The sequence below is a fragment of the Salvelinus namaycush genome, chromosome 6 (assembly GCF_016432855.1).
Source record: "Salvelinus namaycush isolate Seneca chromosome 6, SaNama_1.0, whole genome shotgun sequence".
Lineage (NCBI taxonomy): Eukaryota > Metazoa > Chordata > Actinopteri > Salmoniformes > Salmonidae > Salvelinus > Salvelinus namaycush.
The window spans coordinates 49,904,782-49,923,905 of record NC_052312.1 but is presented as its reverse complement, the minus strand read 5'-3'; the positions used below and the strand labels follow the sequence as shown (position 1 = coordinate 49,923,905).

Sequence of the window (19,124 nt, the reverse complement as noted above, 5' to 3'; positions counted from 1 at the left end):
GTCTGTAGGCTGGGAAAGCACAGCTGGTGGGGAGACGTGTATGTATATATATATATAGAGAGAGAGAGAGCGGTTTCAGTTCACTGGTAAGGACCTTAGTCTCCAATTGACCTTGGTTGGCGTTCTCCTTACGTCGCCACGACAGCGGAAGGCAAGTACGGCCGAGTCATATTAAGATGGTCGTGTCTCTGTAGCTAAGCAGCTGCTAACGGATATATGCAGCTTTGGCAGTGATGTAGCATTAGGAGCTAACAGAGAGATGTAGCATTAGGAGCTAACAGAGAGATGTAACGTTAGGAGCTAACAGGGAGATTTAACATTAGGCGCAAACAGAGAGATACAGCATTAGGAGCTAACAGAGAGATGTAATATTAGGATCTAACAGAGAGATGTAGCATTAGGAGCTAACAGAGAGATGCAGCATTAGGAGCTAACAGAGAGAAACGGCATTAGGAGCTAACAGAGAGAAACAGCATTAGGAGCTAACAGAGAGATGTAACATTAGGAGCTAACAGAGAGATGCAGCATTAGGAGCTAACAGAGAGATGCAACATTAGGAGCAAACAGAGAGATGCAACATTAGGAGCTAACAGAGAGATGTAGCATTAGGAGCTAACAGAGAGATCTAACATTAGGAGCTAACAGAGAGATGTAGCATTAGGAGCTAACAGAGAGATGTAGCATTAGGAGCTAACAGAGAGATGTAGCATTAGGAGCTAACAGAGAGATGTAGCATTAGGAGCTAACAGAGAGATGTAGCATTAGGAGCTAACAGAGAGATGTAGCATTAGGAGCTAACAGAGAGATGTAGCATTAGGAGCTAACAGAGAGATGTGACATTAGGAGCTAATTGAGAGATGTAGCATTAGGAGCTAACAGAGAGATGTAACATTAGGAGCTAACAGAGAGATGCAACATTAAGAGCTAACAGAGAGATGTAACATTAGGAGCTAACAGAGAGATGCAACATTAAGAGCTAACAGAGAGATGTAACTTTAGGAGCTAACATAGAGATGTAACATTAGGAGCTAACAGAGAGAAACAGCATTAGGAGCTAACAGAGAGAAACAGCATTAGGAGCAAACAGAGATATGTAACATTAGGAGCTAACAGAGATATGTAGCATTAGGAGCTAACAGAGAGATGCAGCATTAGGAGCTGACAGAGAGATGCAGCATTAGGAGCTAACAGAGAGATGTAGCATTAGGAGCTAACAGAGATGCAGCATTAGGAGCTAACAGAGAGATGCAGCATTAGGAGCTAACAGAGAGATGCAACTTTGACAGTGGAGAAGCAGCATTAGGATCCTTATTTTGGACTCCCATGCTTCTCCATCTGAAAGATCTGCCCTCTGTTTTGTTATGCTAGAATACTGTGTGTGCTGCTTAAACCTGTCCGGTGGGGATAGAATGAATGCAAGCAAAGCCAAGTCAAACAAAGACTATAAAGTAGCTAATAAGATTCAGCCATGTGCACTGAAGCATAGCATGGATCTATATTCCCCAGCTCATCATAGACAACTATAGGTAGCCTAGTGGTTAGAGCATTGGGCCAGTAACCGAAAGGTTGCTGGATCGAATCCCCGAGCTGACAAGATAAAAAACAAATGTTGTTCTTCCCCTGAGCAAGGGGCACTGTTCCCCGGGCGCCGAAGACGTGGATGCCGATTTAAGGCAGCCCCCCCTCACCTCTCTGATTCAGAGAGGTTAAATGCCAAAGACACATTTCAATTGAATACATTCAGTTGGACAACTGACTAGGTAGCCCCTTTCCCTTATATACTGTAGAAGGATTACAGTAAGGTACATAGCATGGATCTATATTCCCCAGCTCAGCATCGACTACTATATACTGTAAGGGAAGGATACAGTTAGGTACACTACTGACTACTATATCGACTACTATATACTGCAGTTGCGGGCGGTACAGTTGCCGTACCAGGCGGTGAAACTGTAATAATTGCGCCAACAGTTGTTGCCTTCTCACCAAGCTGCCTGCCTATTGTCCTGTAGCCCATCCCAGCCTTGTGCAGGTCTACAATTATATCCCTGATGTCCTTACACAGCTCTCTGGTCTTGGCCATTGTGGAGAGGTTGGAGTCTGTTTGATTGAGTGTGTGGACAGGTGTCTTTTATACAGGTAACGAGTTCAAACAGGTGCAGTTAATACAGGTAATGAGTGGAGAACAGGAGGGCTTCTTAAAGAAAAACTAACAGGTCTGTGAGAGCTGGAATTCTTACTGGTTGGTAGGTGATCAAATACTTATGTCATGCAATAAAATGCAAATGAATTACTTAAAAATCATACAATGTGATTTTCTGGATTTTTGTTTTAGATTCCGTCTCTCACAGTTGAAGTGTACCTATGATAAAAAATTACAGACCTCTACATGCTTTGTAAGTAGGAAAACCTGCAAAATCGGCAGTGTATCAAATACTTGTTCTCCCCACTGTATATGGTCATTGGTGCCGAGATGGTTGGTGTTGAGTTCTTTGAGGTAAGTACCAGAACGTATCCTTTGTTGCCACAACATTTCCTATTAAATACTAGAAACTATCCATTGTTGCCACACCGTTTCCTATTAAATACCTGGTAAGTACCAGTGGAAACATCACCTACTGTAAAATAAAGTGCTCCCTGTTGTTGCTCTACTTCCTGATATGCAGATTCCATGTGGTGTAATGGAGACCCATTGTTTCTTGATCCTGCATGCAGGGGCTAGTGTTACACACAGGGAGATGTGATGGCTAGCCGTCTGTGTAAAAATACAGTGGAGACTGTGGTCCGGTCACAGTGTAGGGTAAAGTGGTCCCGTGTGGCTCAGTTGGTAGAGCATGGCGCTTGCAACGCCAGGGTTGTGGGTTCATTCCCCACGGGGGGACCAGGATGAATATGTATGAACTTTCCAATTTGTAAGTCGCTCTGGATAAGAGCGTCTGCTAAATGACTTAAATGTAAATGTAAATGTAAAGTTGCTCTAGATGCTGATCTTGGATCAGTTTTGCCTTTTTCCCCACTATCTGGCTAAGGTTGGGGGAGGGGGAAGAAAACTTCACTCCAGAGCGACTATTGTGGTGAGTGGTTAAAATGCTAATCTGTTCAAGGCACATTAGCTGACGACTGTCCAGTCACTTAATGCAGATGTTTCTGTATACATGCATAGCCATGCATCATGTATTATGTGTTGGCCTGGACTATCTTTATCTCCTGATATGTTGACCCAGGCTATTGACCTGGACTATCTTTATCTCCTGATATGTTGACCCAGGCTATTGGCCTGGACTATCTTTATCTCTTGATATGTTGACCCAGGCTATTGACCTGGACTATCTTTATCTCCTGATATGTTGACCCAGGCTATTGACCTGGACTATCTTTATCTCAGTATACGTTGACCGAGGCTATTGGCCTGGACTATCTTTATCTCAGTATACGTTGACCCAGGCCAGTAGTGTGGATATGGTGGACACATGCAGAATGCCTGGGGACTTTGTTTGGCTGACCCAATATTTGTCTGCAAACACTTACCTGATGTGGGTATTCCCTAAATACCCTCACGCACTATTTCCTGACATGACAGCGACATGCCTGATGCTTCCGGGTCCACTTCTGGCCTTCTGATGCTTAGACTACTACTTTTACCCCAATGGAGGTTGGAGACTGAACCTAACCCAGGGGGTGAAGCAAAACACCTCAACTGTTTGTCACATTGTTGGCCCAACATCTTTGTGAAGTTTCTTCGCTCTGTTGTTTGATTAGTTTCTTAAAAAGGCCATTTATTAATTTGCACCATCTGAACTTTCCTTTGAGGGAGCAGGGTTAATCAGGCCTAGGATTTTGAATTATACATACTCCAGAACATCTTAATTACCTGTGTTAATTAGCCTGTTTGCTCAGGGATCTGTCTTTATGTCCCAAATGGCTCCCTATTCCCTGTAAAGTGCACTACTGTTGATCTGGGCCTATAGGGGTCTGGTTAGAAGTAGTGCACTATGTCAGAAATAAGGTAACATTTGGGGACACACTTTTTTTCCTTCCAAGTGTCGCCGAGCAACGCTGTGACATCACCGCTCGCTCACAGAACTCAGGAGCTGTTATCAAAGCGGTTGTTAGCCTTGCCTCTAAACAGACAGGGATGGAATGACGCCTTCCATTCGGAAATATAGATAACACGCCTTAATTGGCCAGAGGGCACTGAAGGGCCGCAGCTGTTGACAGAACAAACAAGGAAACATTAGGAGGGAAGGGTCAGTTGAATGGGATGGGAGGATACCAGGAATCTTGTGGATGGAAAAACAGCAATGCTCTGGAGATTCTATTTCGACGATAAGGACCAGGTGGGGCCTATTGGTTTTCATAGAGATAACCATTGGTGCTCCTTGAGACTATTTTCTCAATGCACCTACTTCTCTTGTACCCTTTTGTTCTGGACCTGCAACAGACCTTTCTTCTGGACAAAATGTTCTGTCAGGGTGACTGGGGCAGCACAGTCTTCTTAACCTGTTCCTGGTGACAGTCTTCTCCTAGCTGAGCGTCTGAACTGTCCCCTTGAGACTGCAGTCCCAGAGATCAATACCTAGAGTGGGGGAAATATTGATCAACTGTCCCATAGCCATTTCTGTTGTGTGACCTTGGACACAGTATCATTATGAGCATTGGTATTAACAGCATGTTAATTAGTTGACTTTATTGCACATTTACTGTGTGTCCCTGAGGGTATTGTCTTGAGAAGACCCTGTTTCACAGTGTTTGTTATCCATTAGTTTTCTCCAAATGCGACTCCTGTCATGCTGGCTGCTAGTAGACTGACAAATAGCAAGCCACAAATGGCAAACTACAGGTCATAAAATGGCTTTTTGATCCTTCAACACACACTGTTTTTGACAGGTAGAATGGGCTGTGGTCGTGCAGTGCACGGAGCTACAGATGAGAAAAATAGGGAAATAAATTATAGCCACTTATGGCTCAGGATTTTACACTAACAGGCTTGGTATTTTACCTGAGGGGCTCAGTAACAGGCTTGGTATTTTACCTGAGGGGCTCAGTAACAGGCTTGGTATTCTACCTGAGGGGCTCAGTAACAGGCTTGGTATTTTACCTGAGGGGCTCAGTAACAGGCTTGGTATTCTACCTGAGGGGCTCAGTAACAGGCTTGGTATTTTACCTGAGGGGCTCAGTAACAGGCTTGGTATTCTACCTGAGGGGCTCAGTAACAGGCTTGGTATTTTACCTGAGGGGCTCAGTAACAGGCTTGGTATTTTACCTGAGGGGCTCAGTAACAGGCTTGGTATTTTACCTGAGGGGCTCAGTAACAGGCTTGGTATTCTACCTGAGGGGGTCAGTAACAGGCTTGGTATTTTACCTGAGGGGCTCAGTAACAGGCTTGGTATTTTACCTGAGGGGCTCACTAACAGGCTTGGTATTTTACCAGAGGGGCTCACTAACAGGCTTGGTATTTTACCAGAGGGGCTCACTAACAGGCTTGGTATTTTACCAGAGGGGCTCAGTAACAGGCTTGGTATTTTACCTGAGGGGCTCAGTAACAGGCTTGGTATTTTACCTGAGGGGCTCAGTAACAGGCTTGGTATTTTACCTGAGGGGCTCAGTAACAGGCTTGGTATTCTACCTGAGGGGCTCAGTAACAGGCTTGGTATTTTACCTGAGGGGCTCAGTAACAGGCTTGGTATTTTACCTGAGGGGCTCAGTAACAGGCTTGGTATTTTACCTGAGGGGCTCACTAACAGGCTTGGTGTTCTACCTGAGGGGCTCAAAGGAATTGATTGGCCAGACAAGCATTGGGGAAGTCAACTGGCCAGTTTGGTATTTGTGTCTGGGGAATACGATAGGGCATGCAGAGAGTTTGTCCGTCCTCACAGGCAGGGTCAACAGAGACTGGCTTTATTACATTTGTGTGTGTGTTAGTGTCTAGTGTGTGTGTTAGTGTCTAGTGTGTGTGTTAGTGTCTAGTGTGTGTGTTAGTGTCTAGTGTGTGTGTTAGTGTCTAGTGTGTGTGTTAGTGTCTGGTGTGTGTGTTTATTATGTGGTAGCAGGTGTCTGATTGCTGTAGCTGGAATAGTCAGTCAGACGTTCAGGATTGTGCCACACACTCACACACTGTGAGAAAGAGAGTGAGCAGGAAGAGAGGGGTGATATTAATCTGAGCTGTGTTGCTCAAGGAGAAGGGAAAGAGATTTAGGAGAGATACCGTGAGAGAATATACCACGGCAGAGCGGCAGGTAGCCTAGCGGGTAAGAGCTTTGGGCCAGTAACCGAAAGGTCGCTGGTTCGAATCCACGAGCCGACCAGGTGAAAAAATGTGACAATGTGCCCTTGAGCAAGGCACGTAGCCTTAATTGCTGGATAAGAGCTTCTGCTAAATTATTACAATGTAAATGTAAAAATGAGGAGATACCACACAGAGAAATACAGTGTACAGAGAGGAGAAAATGAAAGACTTACAAAAAAGACTTACAAAAAACAAGAGGAAAAGAGAGGACAGGAGGAGGGAGACAGGAGGAGGGAGACAGGAGGAGGGAGAATGGTTGGCAGTGAGAAAAGTAGAGCTATTCATTAAAAGAAGGAAAGAGAAAGAGGGGTAGGAGGCTGTTCCATGGAGTAGGCTAGATAAGATGCAACTCTTCTGTACACTGCTGCTGCATGGAGTAGCAGGGGGAGGGACTCTGCTGATTCCTCAGCGTAGTACTCAGAGCCTCCTCCCCTTGCACTCACACACACACACACACACACAGACAGGAGAGAGAGGGAGAAAGAGAGGGTGGGAACAAGAGAGAGGGAGGGAGAAAGCGATAAATTGTGCTGCAATGCTTTGAGTGCCTTGAGACTGAGTTGCTGTGCTTGCTGTGTCCTGTGTGTGTGCCTGGCTGCGGGCGATCAGATCTGAGCATTTCGCGGTCAGCGGCTTCGCCCTGCTTGGCCCCCGCTGATCCCCAGCAGGCCCTCCTCAGGCCCCCCCGGGCTCTCGCCAGCCCCATGATGAAGGAGGAGGGAGCGCTGTGCCGTCGCCGCTTCTCAACGTGCGGCACGACCAGCTCGCCGCGGACCCCACACCCCGACGGACGCAAGCTCATCCGCAACGCCTCTTTCGGGGGCTACAACGAGCTGTCGCCCCTCTCGCTGCCAGGTGGGGACCCCTCACCCTTCCCCTCCAGTCTGATGAGGAGCCTGCCCTGCCGCGGGCTCTTCTACACCCAGCTAGTTGTAGGCTAGCTGTTGCTTTGAGTAGTACCCTCTGTACTGTAGCCAAGTGACCTGTGTGCTTGTTCCCTATAGAGTCGTAACCCCTAGATACTGGTTGTGGACAGTGACTGTGCTGTTATTTGAAGGTCTATTGTGTTCTAGATGGACACTGTAGAAATATTGGAACTACAGGTACACTGTTGCTGTAGTGGTGTCCCTGTAGCAGAGTTACCTGTGTGCTTGTTCCCTGTAGAGACAGAGTCGTAACCCCTAGATACTGGTTGTGGACGGTGACTGTGCTGTTATTTGAAGGTCTATTGTGTTCTAGATGGACACTGTAGAAATATTGGAACTACAGGTACACTGTTGCTGTAGTGGTGTCCCTGTAGCAGAGTTACCTGTGTGCTTGTTCCCTGTAGAGACAGAGTCGTAACCCCTAGATACTGCTTGTGGACTGTGACTGTGCTGTTATTTGAAGGTCTATTGTGTTCTAGATGGACACTGTAGAAATATTGGAACTACAGGTACACTGTTGCTGTAGTGGTGTCCCTGTAGCAGAGTTACCTGTGTGCTTGTTCCCTGTAGAGACAGAGTCGTAACCCCTAGATACTGGTTGTGGACGGTGACTGTGCTGTTATTTGATGGTCTATTGTGTTCTAGATGGACACTGTAGAAATATTGGAACTACAGGTACACTGTTGCTGTAGTGGTGTCCCTGTAGCAGAGTTACCTGTGTGCTTGTTCCCTGTAGAGACAGAGTCGTAACCCCTAGATACTGGTTGTGGACAGTGACTGTGCTGTTATTTGAAGGTCTATTGTGTTCTAGATGGACACTGTAGAAATATTGGAACTACAGGTACACTGTTGCTGTAGTGGTGTCCCTGTAGCAGAGTTACCTGTGTGCTTGTTCCCTGTAGAGACAGAGTCGTAACCCCTAGATACTGTGACTGTTATTTCAGATACTAATGTGCAGGAGGTTATTGTTTTCAGTATACTGTCACAGTATTGGAGCAATTCTCTTGATGTTCCTTTTTTGCATTGCCTGATGTAGATTCTGATGTTGAACCTGTCGAATCTATTTCGTCTTAGAGTTTTGAATTCTTATATTAGAATATACTTTTAATACATATTTTTCCTTGTATAGAAATGTACTCGGGTCATATGCAAACGTATTATATCGTACTCGGTAGCCCGAGTAACTGTGCGCTGCTTTGGAGTGGCCGTCCACCTGAGCGTGAGATCAGCAGAGCTTTCACAGAACGTCAAGTGAAGTGAATTAGACCTAAAGCTTCAGTAGTGAGTGTGATGTTTTTAACCTGTCAGCCTGTCAGCCTCCCAGCCACCGAGCCGACACAGCCTCCATTCATCTCTGTTGAAGACTGTCTAAGAAGCTCTCTCCCTGCCAGGAGAGCCGCAGGCTTTTCACAAAGATTGCCGATTCACCGGAGACGGCTGGTACAGGCTGGTTGCATTCTCTCTTTCTCTTCAGCCAAATGTAATCTCAATAAAAATAGGTACGTGATACTATTTCCTTATTATCAACCAACATTACATTTAAGCATCAGGTTCATCAGGTTGTATATAGCTTAACCTATCAAAAGTATATCTGCCATTTTGGAGACGATCTCCACACAGTTTCATCAGTACTCCAGCTTCTCTGGTCCTGGGCTCTGGGCTCTGGTCCCCCCCTCTTTCAGGGTTACCTGGGGCTAGCTTCTCTAGCTTCCACAGGAGGTGCCAGTGAGGGGCCAATGACTCAGCAGATTAACCTGGGCGGCGGCCTATTAATAGACCAATCACGTGCACCTAAAAGACAGACAGAAAATATCAGTGTCCTAATAGCTCCTAGCCCACGAACACTCGTTTGAAATATTATCCTCCCCAAAGATTAAGTGGCTTTGTCTGGCCAGCAACACTGGCAGCGTAGCCGAGGAGGATCCGGTCCATGCCGACTGCCAATGAACACTCCCCTGTTTGTGTTGTTGTTGTTGCTAGCCGTTGTTTGCAGGCTGAACATTAATTGGTTTTGGAAGTCATGAATGGGGAAATGGAGAAAGGGTGGAATTGCGGTGCTCTGCTAGCTCTGTTGACAACGGAATGGCAGTACGGATTTATTTTTAATTAACCTTTATTTAAGCAGGGAGTCATGCTGAGACCACAATCTCTTTCGCAGATTAGCCCTGCAGCAGATGAGCCCTGCAGCAGATGAGCCCTGCAGCAGATGAGCCCTGTAATTTGGATCACCCCTGGGTCAGAGTAACCATTGCAGCACGTCATTACAAAGTCATTACAGGGTTGCATCCCAAATGGGGTTGCATCCCACCCTATTCCCTATTAATTGGTCAAAAGTGGTGCACTATATTGGGAATAGGGTGCCATTTGAGACCATTGCCAGTCTCGCCATGTGATGACAGGCTGCATCGCTGGCTTCCTTAAAGGGGTAATTTGCAGTTCAAACAGTAACAAAAAGGGCACCCCACCACTGTTTTGGTAAGAATGCTGAGGGATGGGGCTGAAGAAATGGAACCACTCTCAAATTCATCGACAGAGCTGTGGATTCAAGGACAGCCCACCCATGAGATGAAAATGATAGTTTTAACCTTGACTTCTGGCTATACATCAGAAATGATAGTTTTAACCTTGGCTTCTGGCTATACATCAGAAATGATAGTTTTAACCTTGGCTTCTGGCTATACATCAGAAATGATAGTTTTAACCTTGTCTTCTGGCTATACATCAGAAATGATAGTTTTAACCTTGACTTCTGGCTATACATCAGAAATTATAGTTTTAACCTTGTCTTCTGGCTATACATCAGAAATGATAGTTTTAACCTTGTCTTCTGGCTATACATCAGAAATGATAGTTTTAACCTTGACTTCTGGCTATACATCAGAAATGATAGTTTTAACCTTGACTTCTGGCTATACATCAGAAATTATAGTTTTAACCTTGGCTTCTGGCTATACATCAGAAATGATCGTTTTAACCTTGTCTTCTGGCTATACATCAGAAATGATCGTTTTAACCTTGTCTTCTGGCTATACAGTCGTGTCCAAAAGTTTTGAGAATGACACAAATATTCATTTTCACAAAGTCTGCTGCCTCAGTTTGTATGATGGCAATTTGCATATACTCCAGAATGTTATGAAGAGTGATCAGATGAATTGCAATTAATTGCAAAGTCCCTCTTTGCCATGCAAATGAACTGAATCCCCCCCCCAAAAACATTTCCACTGCATTTCAGCCCTGCCACAAAAGGACCAGCTGACATCATGTCAGTGATTCTCTCGTTAACACAGGTGTGAGTGTTGACGAGGACAAGGCTGGAGATCACTCTGTCATGCTGCTTGAGTTCGAATAACAGACTGGAAGCTTCAAAAGGAGGGTGGTGTTTGGAATCATTGTTCCTCCTCTGTCAACCATGGTTACCTGCAAGGAAACACATGCCGTCATCATTGCATTGCACAAAAAGGGCTTCACAGGCAAGGATATTGCTGCCAGTAAGATTGCACCTAAAGCAACCATTTATCGTCTCATCAAAAACTTCAAAGAGAGCAGTTCAATTGTTGTGAAGAAGGCTTCAGGGCGCCCAAGAAAGTCCAGCAAGCGCCAGAACCGTCTCCTAAAGTTGATTCAGCTGCGGGATCGGGGCACCACCAGTACAGAGCTTGCTCAGGAATAGCAGCAGGCAGGTGTGAGTGCATATGCACACACAGTGAGGTGAAGACTTTTGGAGGATGGCCTGGTGTCAAGAAGGGCAGCAAAGAAGCCACTTCTCTCCAGGAAAAACATAATGGACAGACTGATATTCTGCAAAAGGTACAGGGATTGAACTGCTGAGGACTGGGGTAAAGTAATTTTCTCTGATGAATCTCCTTTCCGATTGTTTGGGGCATTCGGAAAAAAGCTTGTCCGGAGAAGAAAAGGTGAGCGCTACCATCCGTCCTGTGTCATGCCAACAGTAAAGCACACCATTCATGTGTGGGGTTGCTTCTCAGCCAAGGGAGTGGGCTCACTCACAATTTTGCCTAAGAACACAGCCATGAACAAAGAATGGTACCAACACATCCTCCGAGAGCAACTTCTCCCAACCATCCAGGAACTGTTTGGTGACAAACAATGCCTTTTCCAGCATGATGGAGCACCTTGCCATAAGGCAAAAGTGATAACTAAGTGGCTCGGGGAACAAAACATCGATATTTTGGGTCCATGGCCAGAACTCCCCAGACCTTAATCCCATTGAGAATTTGTAGTCAATCCTCAAGAGGTGGGTGGACAAACAAAAACCCACAAATTCTGACAAACTCCAAGCATTGAATATGCAAGAATGGGCTGCCATCAGTCAGGATGTGGCCCAGAAGTTAATTGACAGCATGCCATGGCGGATTGCAGAGGTCTTGAAAAAGAAGGGTCAACACTGCAAATACTGACTCTTTGCATCAACTTCATGTAATTGTCAATAAAAGCCTTTGACACTTACGAAATGCTTGTAATTATACTTCAGTATTCCTTAGTAACATCTGACAAAAATATCTAAAGACACGGAAGCAGCAAACTTTGTGGAAATTAATATTTGTGTCACTCTCAAAACTTTTGGCCACGACTGTACATCAGAAATGATAGTTTTAACCTTGTCTTGAGGCTATACATCAGAAATGATAGTTTTAACCATGACTTCTGGCTATACATCAGAACCCAAAAGCTTATATTTGTGGTTCTGATGGGGTAAGACAGTTGAACTATGCTCATGAGGCATTTGTACATTTATATCCTTCAACAATCAATGGACACACATACTCATTCAAGGGTTTTTCTTTACTTTTACATTTTATAATAATAGTGAAGACATCAAAACTATTAAGTAACACATGTAATAACCAAACAAGTGTTAAACAAATCAAAATATATTTTATTTTTGAGATTATTCAAAGTAGCTACCCTTTGCCATGATGACAGATTTGCACACTCTTGGTGTCTTCACTATTATTCTACAATGTAGGTGAGTAGGTGTGTCAACTTTTGACTGGTACTGTATATCATTAATTCAAAAGTAAAAAAATGTGCACCATGCTATCCCACTGTAGCACTGCACTATGCTATCACACTGTAGCACTGCACCATGCTATCCCACTGTAGCACTGCACCATGCTATCCCACTGTAGCACTGCACCATGCTATCCCACTGTAGCACTGCACCATGCTATCCCACTGTAGCACTGCACCATGCTATCCCACTGTAGCACTGCACCATGCTATCCCACTGTAGTACTGCACCATGCTATCCCACTGTAGCACTGCACTATGCTATCACACTGTAGCACTGCACCATGCTATCCCACTGTAGCACTGCACCATGCTATCCCACTGTAGCACTGCACCATGCTATCCCACTGTAGCACTGCACCATGCTATCCCACTCTAGCACTGCACCATGCTATCCCACTGTAGCACTGCACTATGCTATCCCACTGTAGCACTGCACTATGCTATCCCACTGTAGTACTGCACCATGCTATCCCACTGTAGCACTGCACCATGCTATCCCACTGTAGCACTGCACCATGCTATCCCACTGTAGCACTGCACCATGCTATCCCACTGTAGCACTGAACCATGCTATCCCACTGTAGTACTGCACCATGCTATCCCACTGTAGTACTGCACCATGCTATCCCACTGTAGCACTGCACCATGCTATCCCACTGTAGCACTGCACCATGCTATCCCACTGTAGTACTGCACCATGCTATCCCACTGTAGCACTGCACCATGCTATCCCACTGTAGCACTGCACCATGCTATCCCACTGTAGCACTGCACCATGCTATCCCACTGTAGCACTACACCATGCTATCCCACTGTAGCACTACACCATGCTATCCCACTGTAGCACTGCACCATGCTATCCCACTGTAGTACTACACCATGCTATCCCACTGTAGCACTGCACCATGCTATCCCACTGTAGCACTGCACCATGCTATCCCACTGTAGCACTACACCATGCTATCCCACTGTAGCACTGCACCATGCTATCCCACTGTAGCACTGCACCATGCTATCCCACTGTAGTACTGCACCATGCTATCCCACTGTAGCACTGCACCATGCTATCCCACTGTAGCACTGCACCATGCTATCCCACCGGGCAAAATTAAGAACATGACAATTTTTTCTGTTTGTAATCTGGTTTTCTGATTGAGAATGTCTAATGATGTCATGCAGATTATAGCCAACTGGTCTCTGTTATAACCGGGGAAAGATGTCATATTTAGTTTGTTATCTGGTCAGAATACAACCAGATAGAGATGTCTTTTTCTGGTTGTGAAATAGACTGTTTACCAAAAGATGTCTTAATGACATCATTGCAACCACTTTGGCACACAGCTCCGTGTTGCTCCTTCCTGCTCTATCCTGCTCCGTGCTGCTCCATCCTGCTCTGTGTTGCTCCATCCTGCTCTGTGCTGCTCTATCCTGCTCCGTGCTGCTCTATCCTGCTCCATCCTGCTCTATCCTGCTCCATCCTGCTCTGTGTTGCTCCATCCTACTCCATGCTGCTCTTTCCTGCTCCATCCTGCTCCGTGCTGCTCCATCCTGCTCCGTGCTGCTCTATCCTGCTCTGTGCTGCTCTATCCTGCTCCGTGTTGCTCCTTCCTGCTCCATCCTGCTCTGTGTTGCTCCATCCTGCTCCGTGCTGCTCTATCCTGCTCCATCCTGCTCTGTCCTGCTCCATCCTGCTCTGTGTTGCTCCATCCTGCTCTGTGTTGCTCCATCCTGCTCCGTGCTGCTCTATCCTGCTCTATCCTGCTCCATCCTGCTCCGTGCTGCTCCATCCTGCTCCGTGCTGCTCTATCCTGCTCTGTGCTGCTCCATCCTGCTCTGTGCTGCTCCATCCTGCTCCGTGCTGCTCCATCCTGCTCCGTGCTGCTCTATCCTGCTCCGTGCTGCTCCATCCTGGTCCGTGCTGCTCCATCCTGGTCCGTGATGCTCTATCCTGCTCCGTGATGCTCTATCCTGCTCCGTGCTGCTCTATCCTGCTCCGTGCTGCTCTATCCTGCTCCGTGTTGCTCCTTCCTGCTCCGTGTTGCTCCTTCCTGCTCTATCCTGCTCTGTGCTGCTCTATCCTGCTCCGTGCTGCTCCATCCTGCTCCGTGCTGCTCCATCCTGCTCAGTGTTGCTCTATCCTGCTCCGTGCTGCTCCATCCTGCTCCGTGTTGCTCCTTCCTGCTCTATCCTGCTCCGTGCTGCTCTATCCTGCTCTGTGCTGCTCTATCCTGCTCTGTGCTGCTCTATCCTGCTCTGTGCTGCTCTATCCTGCTCCGTGCTGCTCTATCCTGCTCCGTGCTGCTCCATCCTGCTCCGTGCTGCTCCATCCTGCTCCGTGCTGCTCCATCAGACCCAGAGTCAAAATGGTCATGGTGACCTTGTTGCCATGGCAAATGTAAAGCAAACAGCATACCTGCCTGCACACTGATTTATGCCCCCAAAACTCAAAATTGAGGCTTTATCCTAGTGCGTATAGCAAGTAATGTTTTCACCCTTCCCCAATTGTCGTCAGGCCAGCTGTTGCTAGGGAACCTTTCGGTTCTTCCCGAAAACGTGGCGACAGTGTCAGTGTTCATCAAAGCTGTCATGCCGTGTGTGTGTGTGTGTGTGTGTGTGTGTGTGTGTGTGTGTGTGCACTCCATCCATAGACATGACAAAAACACACACACACACAATGTACACTTCACTGTCTTATATAATGATCCATCCCTAAAGAACATATCTGTTGTTCAGGGTGCAAGTACGGTGCCATGCCACCCCCCTCACAGCATCATGGTACGGACCATCTCACTGGGACTGGATGGAAAATGGATGCTTGTAGTTGGTTCCACATCAACGTCCTCAAATGGGTGTTGATATTCACTTTAGTTATGGAGAAAAGGGAACAAAGAACTCTGACTGTTAATGTTATTTTGGTTAGCATTGGTACACCCTCAGTGGGTAGTCAGAAACCACAAGCATCCGTTTTTCAGGGGAAAAGCAGAGAATAGGTGAAGCCTGAACTTTTTGCTTCCGGTTTCAGCTGACCCGCTCAGGCGTTTCTTTTTACGCCTGCTGCGTTAGGTTAGGCAAACGACAAACAAATCTCACTGTTGAAAGGCCATTTTGGTTAGCCTTGGTTAGCATTGGTGTGCAGTGACAAGAGACTTTCTTGGTTTCTTGTGAGCCTAAGATCTAGGTTTATCTAGGGAGAATGTTGAGTGTTTCTTTGGAGGATAAGCAGAGAGAAATGTGAAGCATAAGGCCTTATCAACCACTGGTTTATGCTCCCTAAGCATAAGGCCTTATAAACCACTGGTTTATGCTCCCTAAGCATAAGGCCGTATAAACCACTGGTTTATGCTCCCTAAGCATAAGGCCTTATAAACCACTGGTTTATGCTCCCTAAGCATAAGGCCGTATAAACCACTGGTTTATGCTCCCTAAGCATAAGGCCTTATAAACCACTGGTTTATGCTCCCTAAGCATAAGGCCGTATAAACCACTGGTTTATTCACCCCAAGCATGCTTATAAACCACTGGTTTATGCTCCCTAAGCATAAGGCCTTATAAACCACTGGTTTATTCACCCCAAGCATGCTTATAAACCACTGGTTTATGCTCCCTTTGCAATCACTGGGGCTTGTCTCTCTCCCCAGTTTTATATCTAGTCAGATTGACTTTCCATTACCAAATTCAGTAATATTCATGTGATTTACCTGCAAGGTGTTTGTTAAAGCGTCATCAATCCCCTTACAATCTAAACGATTCAATGACATCAGTAGGATTTCAGACATAAACAGCTAATTTGTGTGTATGTGCCCCCCCCTATTCAATGGCGATTTTAGCATGTCAATCTTGGTGGGGCAAACTGCCAGCAAAGCCTTTACACAGCACAACACAACAATAAACAATACATTAATTGCACTACAACGGTGACAAACAGTGCCCACAAACTGTTAGGCCCTACATAAAGCTGTCCCAACAGCAGAGCTTTCTTTTCAGCACCATGGAGTGAATCCTTACCACTGCTACACCTGGCTATCAGCGGAGCCTTGTCTGGCAGCGAAACAGTTCATTCAGCCTCATTTACTGCCTTTAAAAAAAACATAGCTGATATGTTGATGTACAAGCTATGGAGTAAGGGGACGATGAGCGGATTAGAGGCAGTGCGTAATTTCGATTTTAAGACATTCATTAGCGAGCTAGGACGGACGTAGTCAATAAAACTATTTGTTCAGAACTTTTGAAATGTACAGCAACAGAATTCAGAACATGGGCTGTTTTACAGTATTCTCCCTGTACACCAAGTCAGAACCATAGGATAAATAAAGGGGGCATATCAGCAGACAATGAAAGGTCTTACAATATTCAATGATTACATATCTCTAAAACAAGCTAAAGGCTACATGTGGACATCCAAGTCAGAACAGTAGGCTGTTATGAGGGGGAAAGGGACCAAATTATTAGAGTGAGGCACATGGGCTACTAACAGCTTACTACACAACATACACTTAGTATTACTTTCTTAGCTACAGTATACATATCTCCCTGGCGTATTACATAATTTATGCAGCAGCATACAATACATTTTTGGACTCCCTTTGTTGTGCTGTGCTCACAAATTTTGTCATCAAACTTGTAACTCTATGGCAGCACCCAAGGGGCTTGAATTTTTGAGCTCTACCCGTAGATTTTGCTGTGATTTAGTGTCCCCATGAGTGACAGAACACTAAGCCAATCACGGCGCAACTAGAGAATGTTGTGTTGTGTAGTGGCTTTGCTGGCATGCATCGGGGGAAAAAATTGGGGAGTGTGCCCCACCAAGATTTACATGCCAAAATCGCAACTGTAATAATATAGAATATAATGGTTTGAAACCTTGAACGTTTTACTAAATATTGTGAGGCATGTCTTGCCTTGCTTCAAAGTTGCCAAAATCCAACCAAATGTGCAGGCAATTATTTTATAAAGACTTCCATGTGCCATTGCAACCAGTAGCCTATTTCTCTCATGTTCTATTGTTTTCAAGGCAACTTTCTTTCATTGTCCGGTAGCCAAAGACACAATCCAGGCTGGTTGTCTTTAGATCTCCCCTCTTTCCATATTTCTAACTAATATTTTTGTCTCTGCCTCATGAAACCGCTTGCATGTGTGGCGTGCTTTTGACTGTTTTCCGCTAATTGCGTTATGGAAGGAACATTCGCGCATAGCTTACTGCGTTGTGCGCATTCTGCGTTTATAATGTGAAGAAATAATATATAATGATCCATCCCTAAAGATCTGTTGCATGAACATCATTGCTTTTTAACGTTTTTTGGGATGTAGCCTAGGCCTACTGGCTGTATGAATATGGGATGTAGCCTAGGCCTACTGGCTGTATGAATTTGGGATGTAGCCTAGGCCTACTGGCTGTATGAATATGGGATGTAGCCTAGGCCTACTGGCTGTATGAATTTGGGATGTAGCCTAGGCCTACTGGCTGTATGAATTTGGGATGTAGCCTAGGCCTACTGGCTGTATGAATTTGTGATGTAGCCTAGGCCTACTGGCTGTATGAATTTGGGATGTAGCCTAGGCCTACTGGCTGTATGAATTTGGGATGTAGCCTAGGCCTACTGGCTGTATGAATTTGGGATGTAGCCTAGGTCTACTGGCTGTATGAATTTGGGATGTAGCCTAGGCCTACTGGCTGTATGAATTTGGGATGTAGCCTAGGCCTACTGGCTGTATGAATATGGGATGTAGCCTAGGCCTACTGGCTGTATGAATATGGGATGTAGCCTAGGCCTACTGGCTGTATGAATATGGGATGTAGCCTAGGCCTACTGGCTGTATGAATTTGGGATGTAGCCTAGGCCTACTGGCTGTATGAATATGGGATGTAGCCTAGGCCTACTGGCTGTATGAATTTGGGATGTAGCCTAGGCCTACTGGCTGTATGAATTTGTGATGTAGCCTAGGCCTACTGGCTGTATGAATTTGGGATGTAGCCTAGGCCTACTGGCTGTATGAATTTGGGATGTAGCCTAGGCCTACTGGCTGTATGAATTTGTGATGTAGCCTAGGCCTACTGGCTGTATGAATTTGGGATGTAGCCTAGGCCTACTGGCTGTATGAATTTGGGATGTAGCCTAGGCCTACTGGCTGTATGAATTTGGGATGTAGCCTAGGCCTACTGGCTGTATGAATTTGGGATGTAGCCTAGGCCTACTGGCTGTATGAATATGGGATGTAGCCTAGGCCTACTGGCTGTATGAATATGGGTTGTAGCCTAGGCCTACTGGCTGTATGAATTTGGGATCTATCGTCCCACAACGGCCCCAGTTTGTTGAGAATAGGCTATTTCTTTTTCGCACAGAACGACAAGCTGACCATTATAATAGGTCAACTTTTCCACTATGGGGGATAGTAGATTAACATAGGCAAGTGAGTCAAGTGATTCATTACTGGTCTTGTTTGCTGAGGAAAAGTAAATATCTTCAAAGTGTGCATCAGAATTCGGTAAGATGGACGCACAACGTTGCATCCTGGAGCATGTTCTCTTCTCTAGGATAGAGGGCAGCATTTTCACATTGGATGAAAAGCATACCCAAATTTCAACTGGCAGCTACTCATCCCCAGAAGATAAGATATGCATATTATTAGTAGATTTGGATAGAAAACACTCTGACGTTTCTAAAACAGTTTGAATCATGTCTGTGAGTATAACAGAACTTATTTAGCAGGAGAAACCCCGAGGACAAACCATTCAGATTTCTTTTTTTTTTTAGGTCACTCTCTTTTCAATGGGGTTTCATTGGGAATCCAGATTTCTAATTGACCTTCTTGCAGTTCCTACCACTTCCACTGGATGTCAACAGTCTTTAGAAATTGGTTGAGGTTTTTTTCTTTGTGTA

General features: G+C 45.5%; 1 protein-coding gene across 1 annotated transcript in view; it reads left to right on the top strand.

The window, feature by feature from the left end:
• The window catches only part of LOC120049177 (oxysterol-binding protein-related protein 8-like), a 69,314-nt gene that overhangs the window by 3,508 nt on the left and 46,682 nt on the right, over positions 1 to 19,124 (top strand). The window contains exon 2 of the mRNA XM_038995406.1: positions 6,952 to 7,141. Coding sequence (XP_038851334.1) covers positions 6,952 to 7,141 — 190 coding nt within the window. The remainder of the gene's footprint in view (positions 1 to 6,951; positions 7,142 to 19,124) is intronic.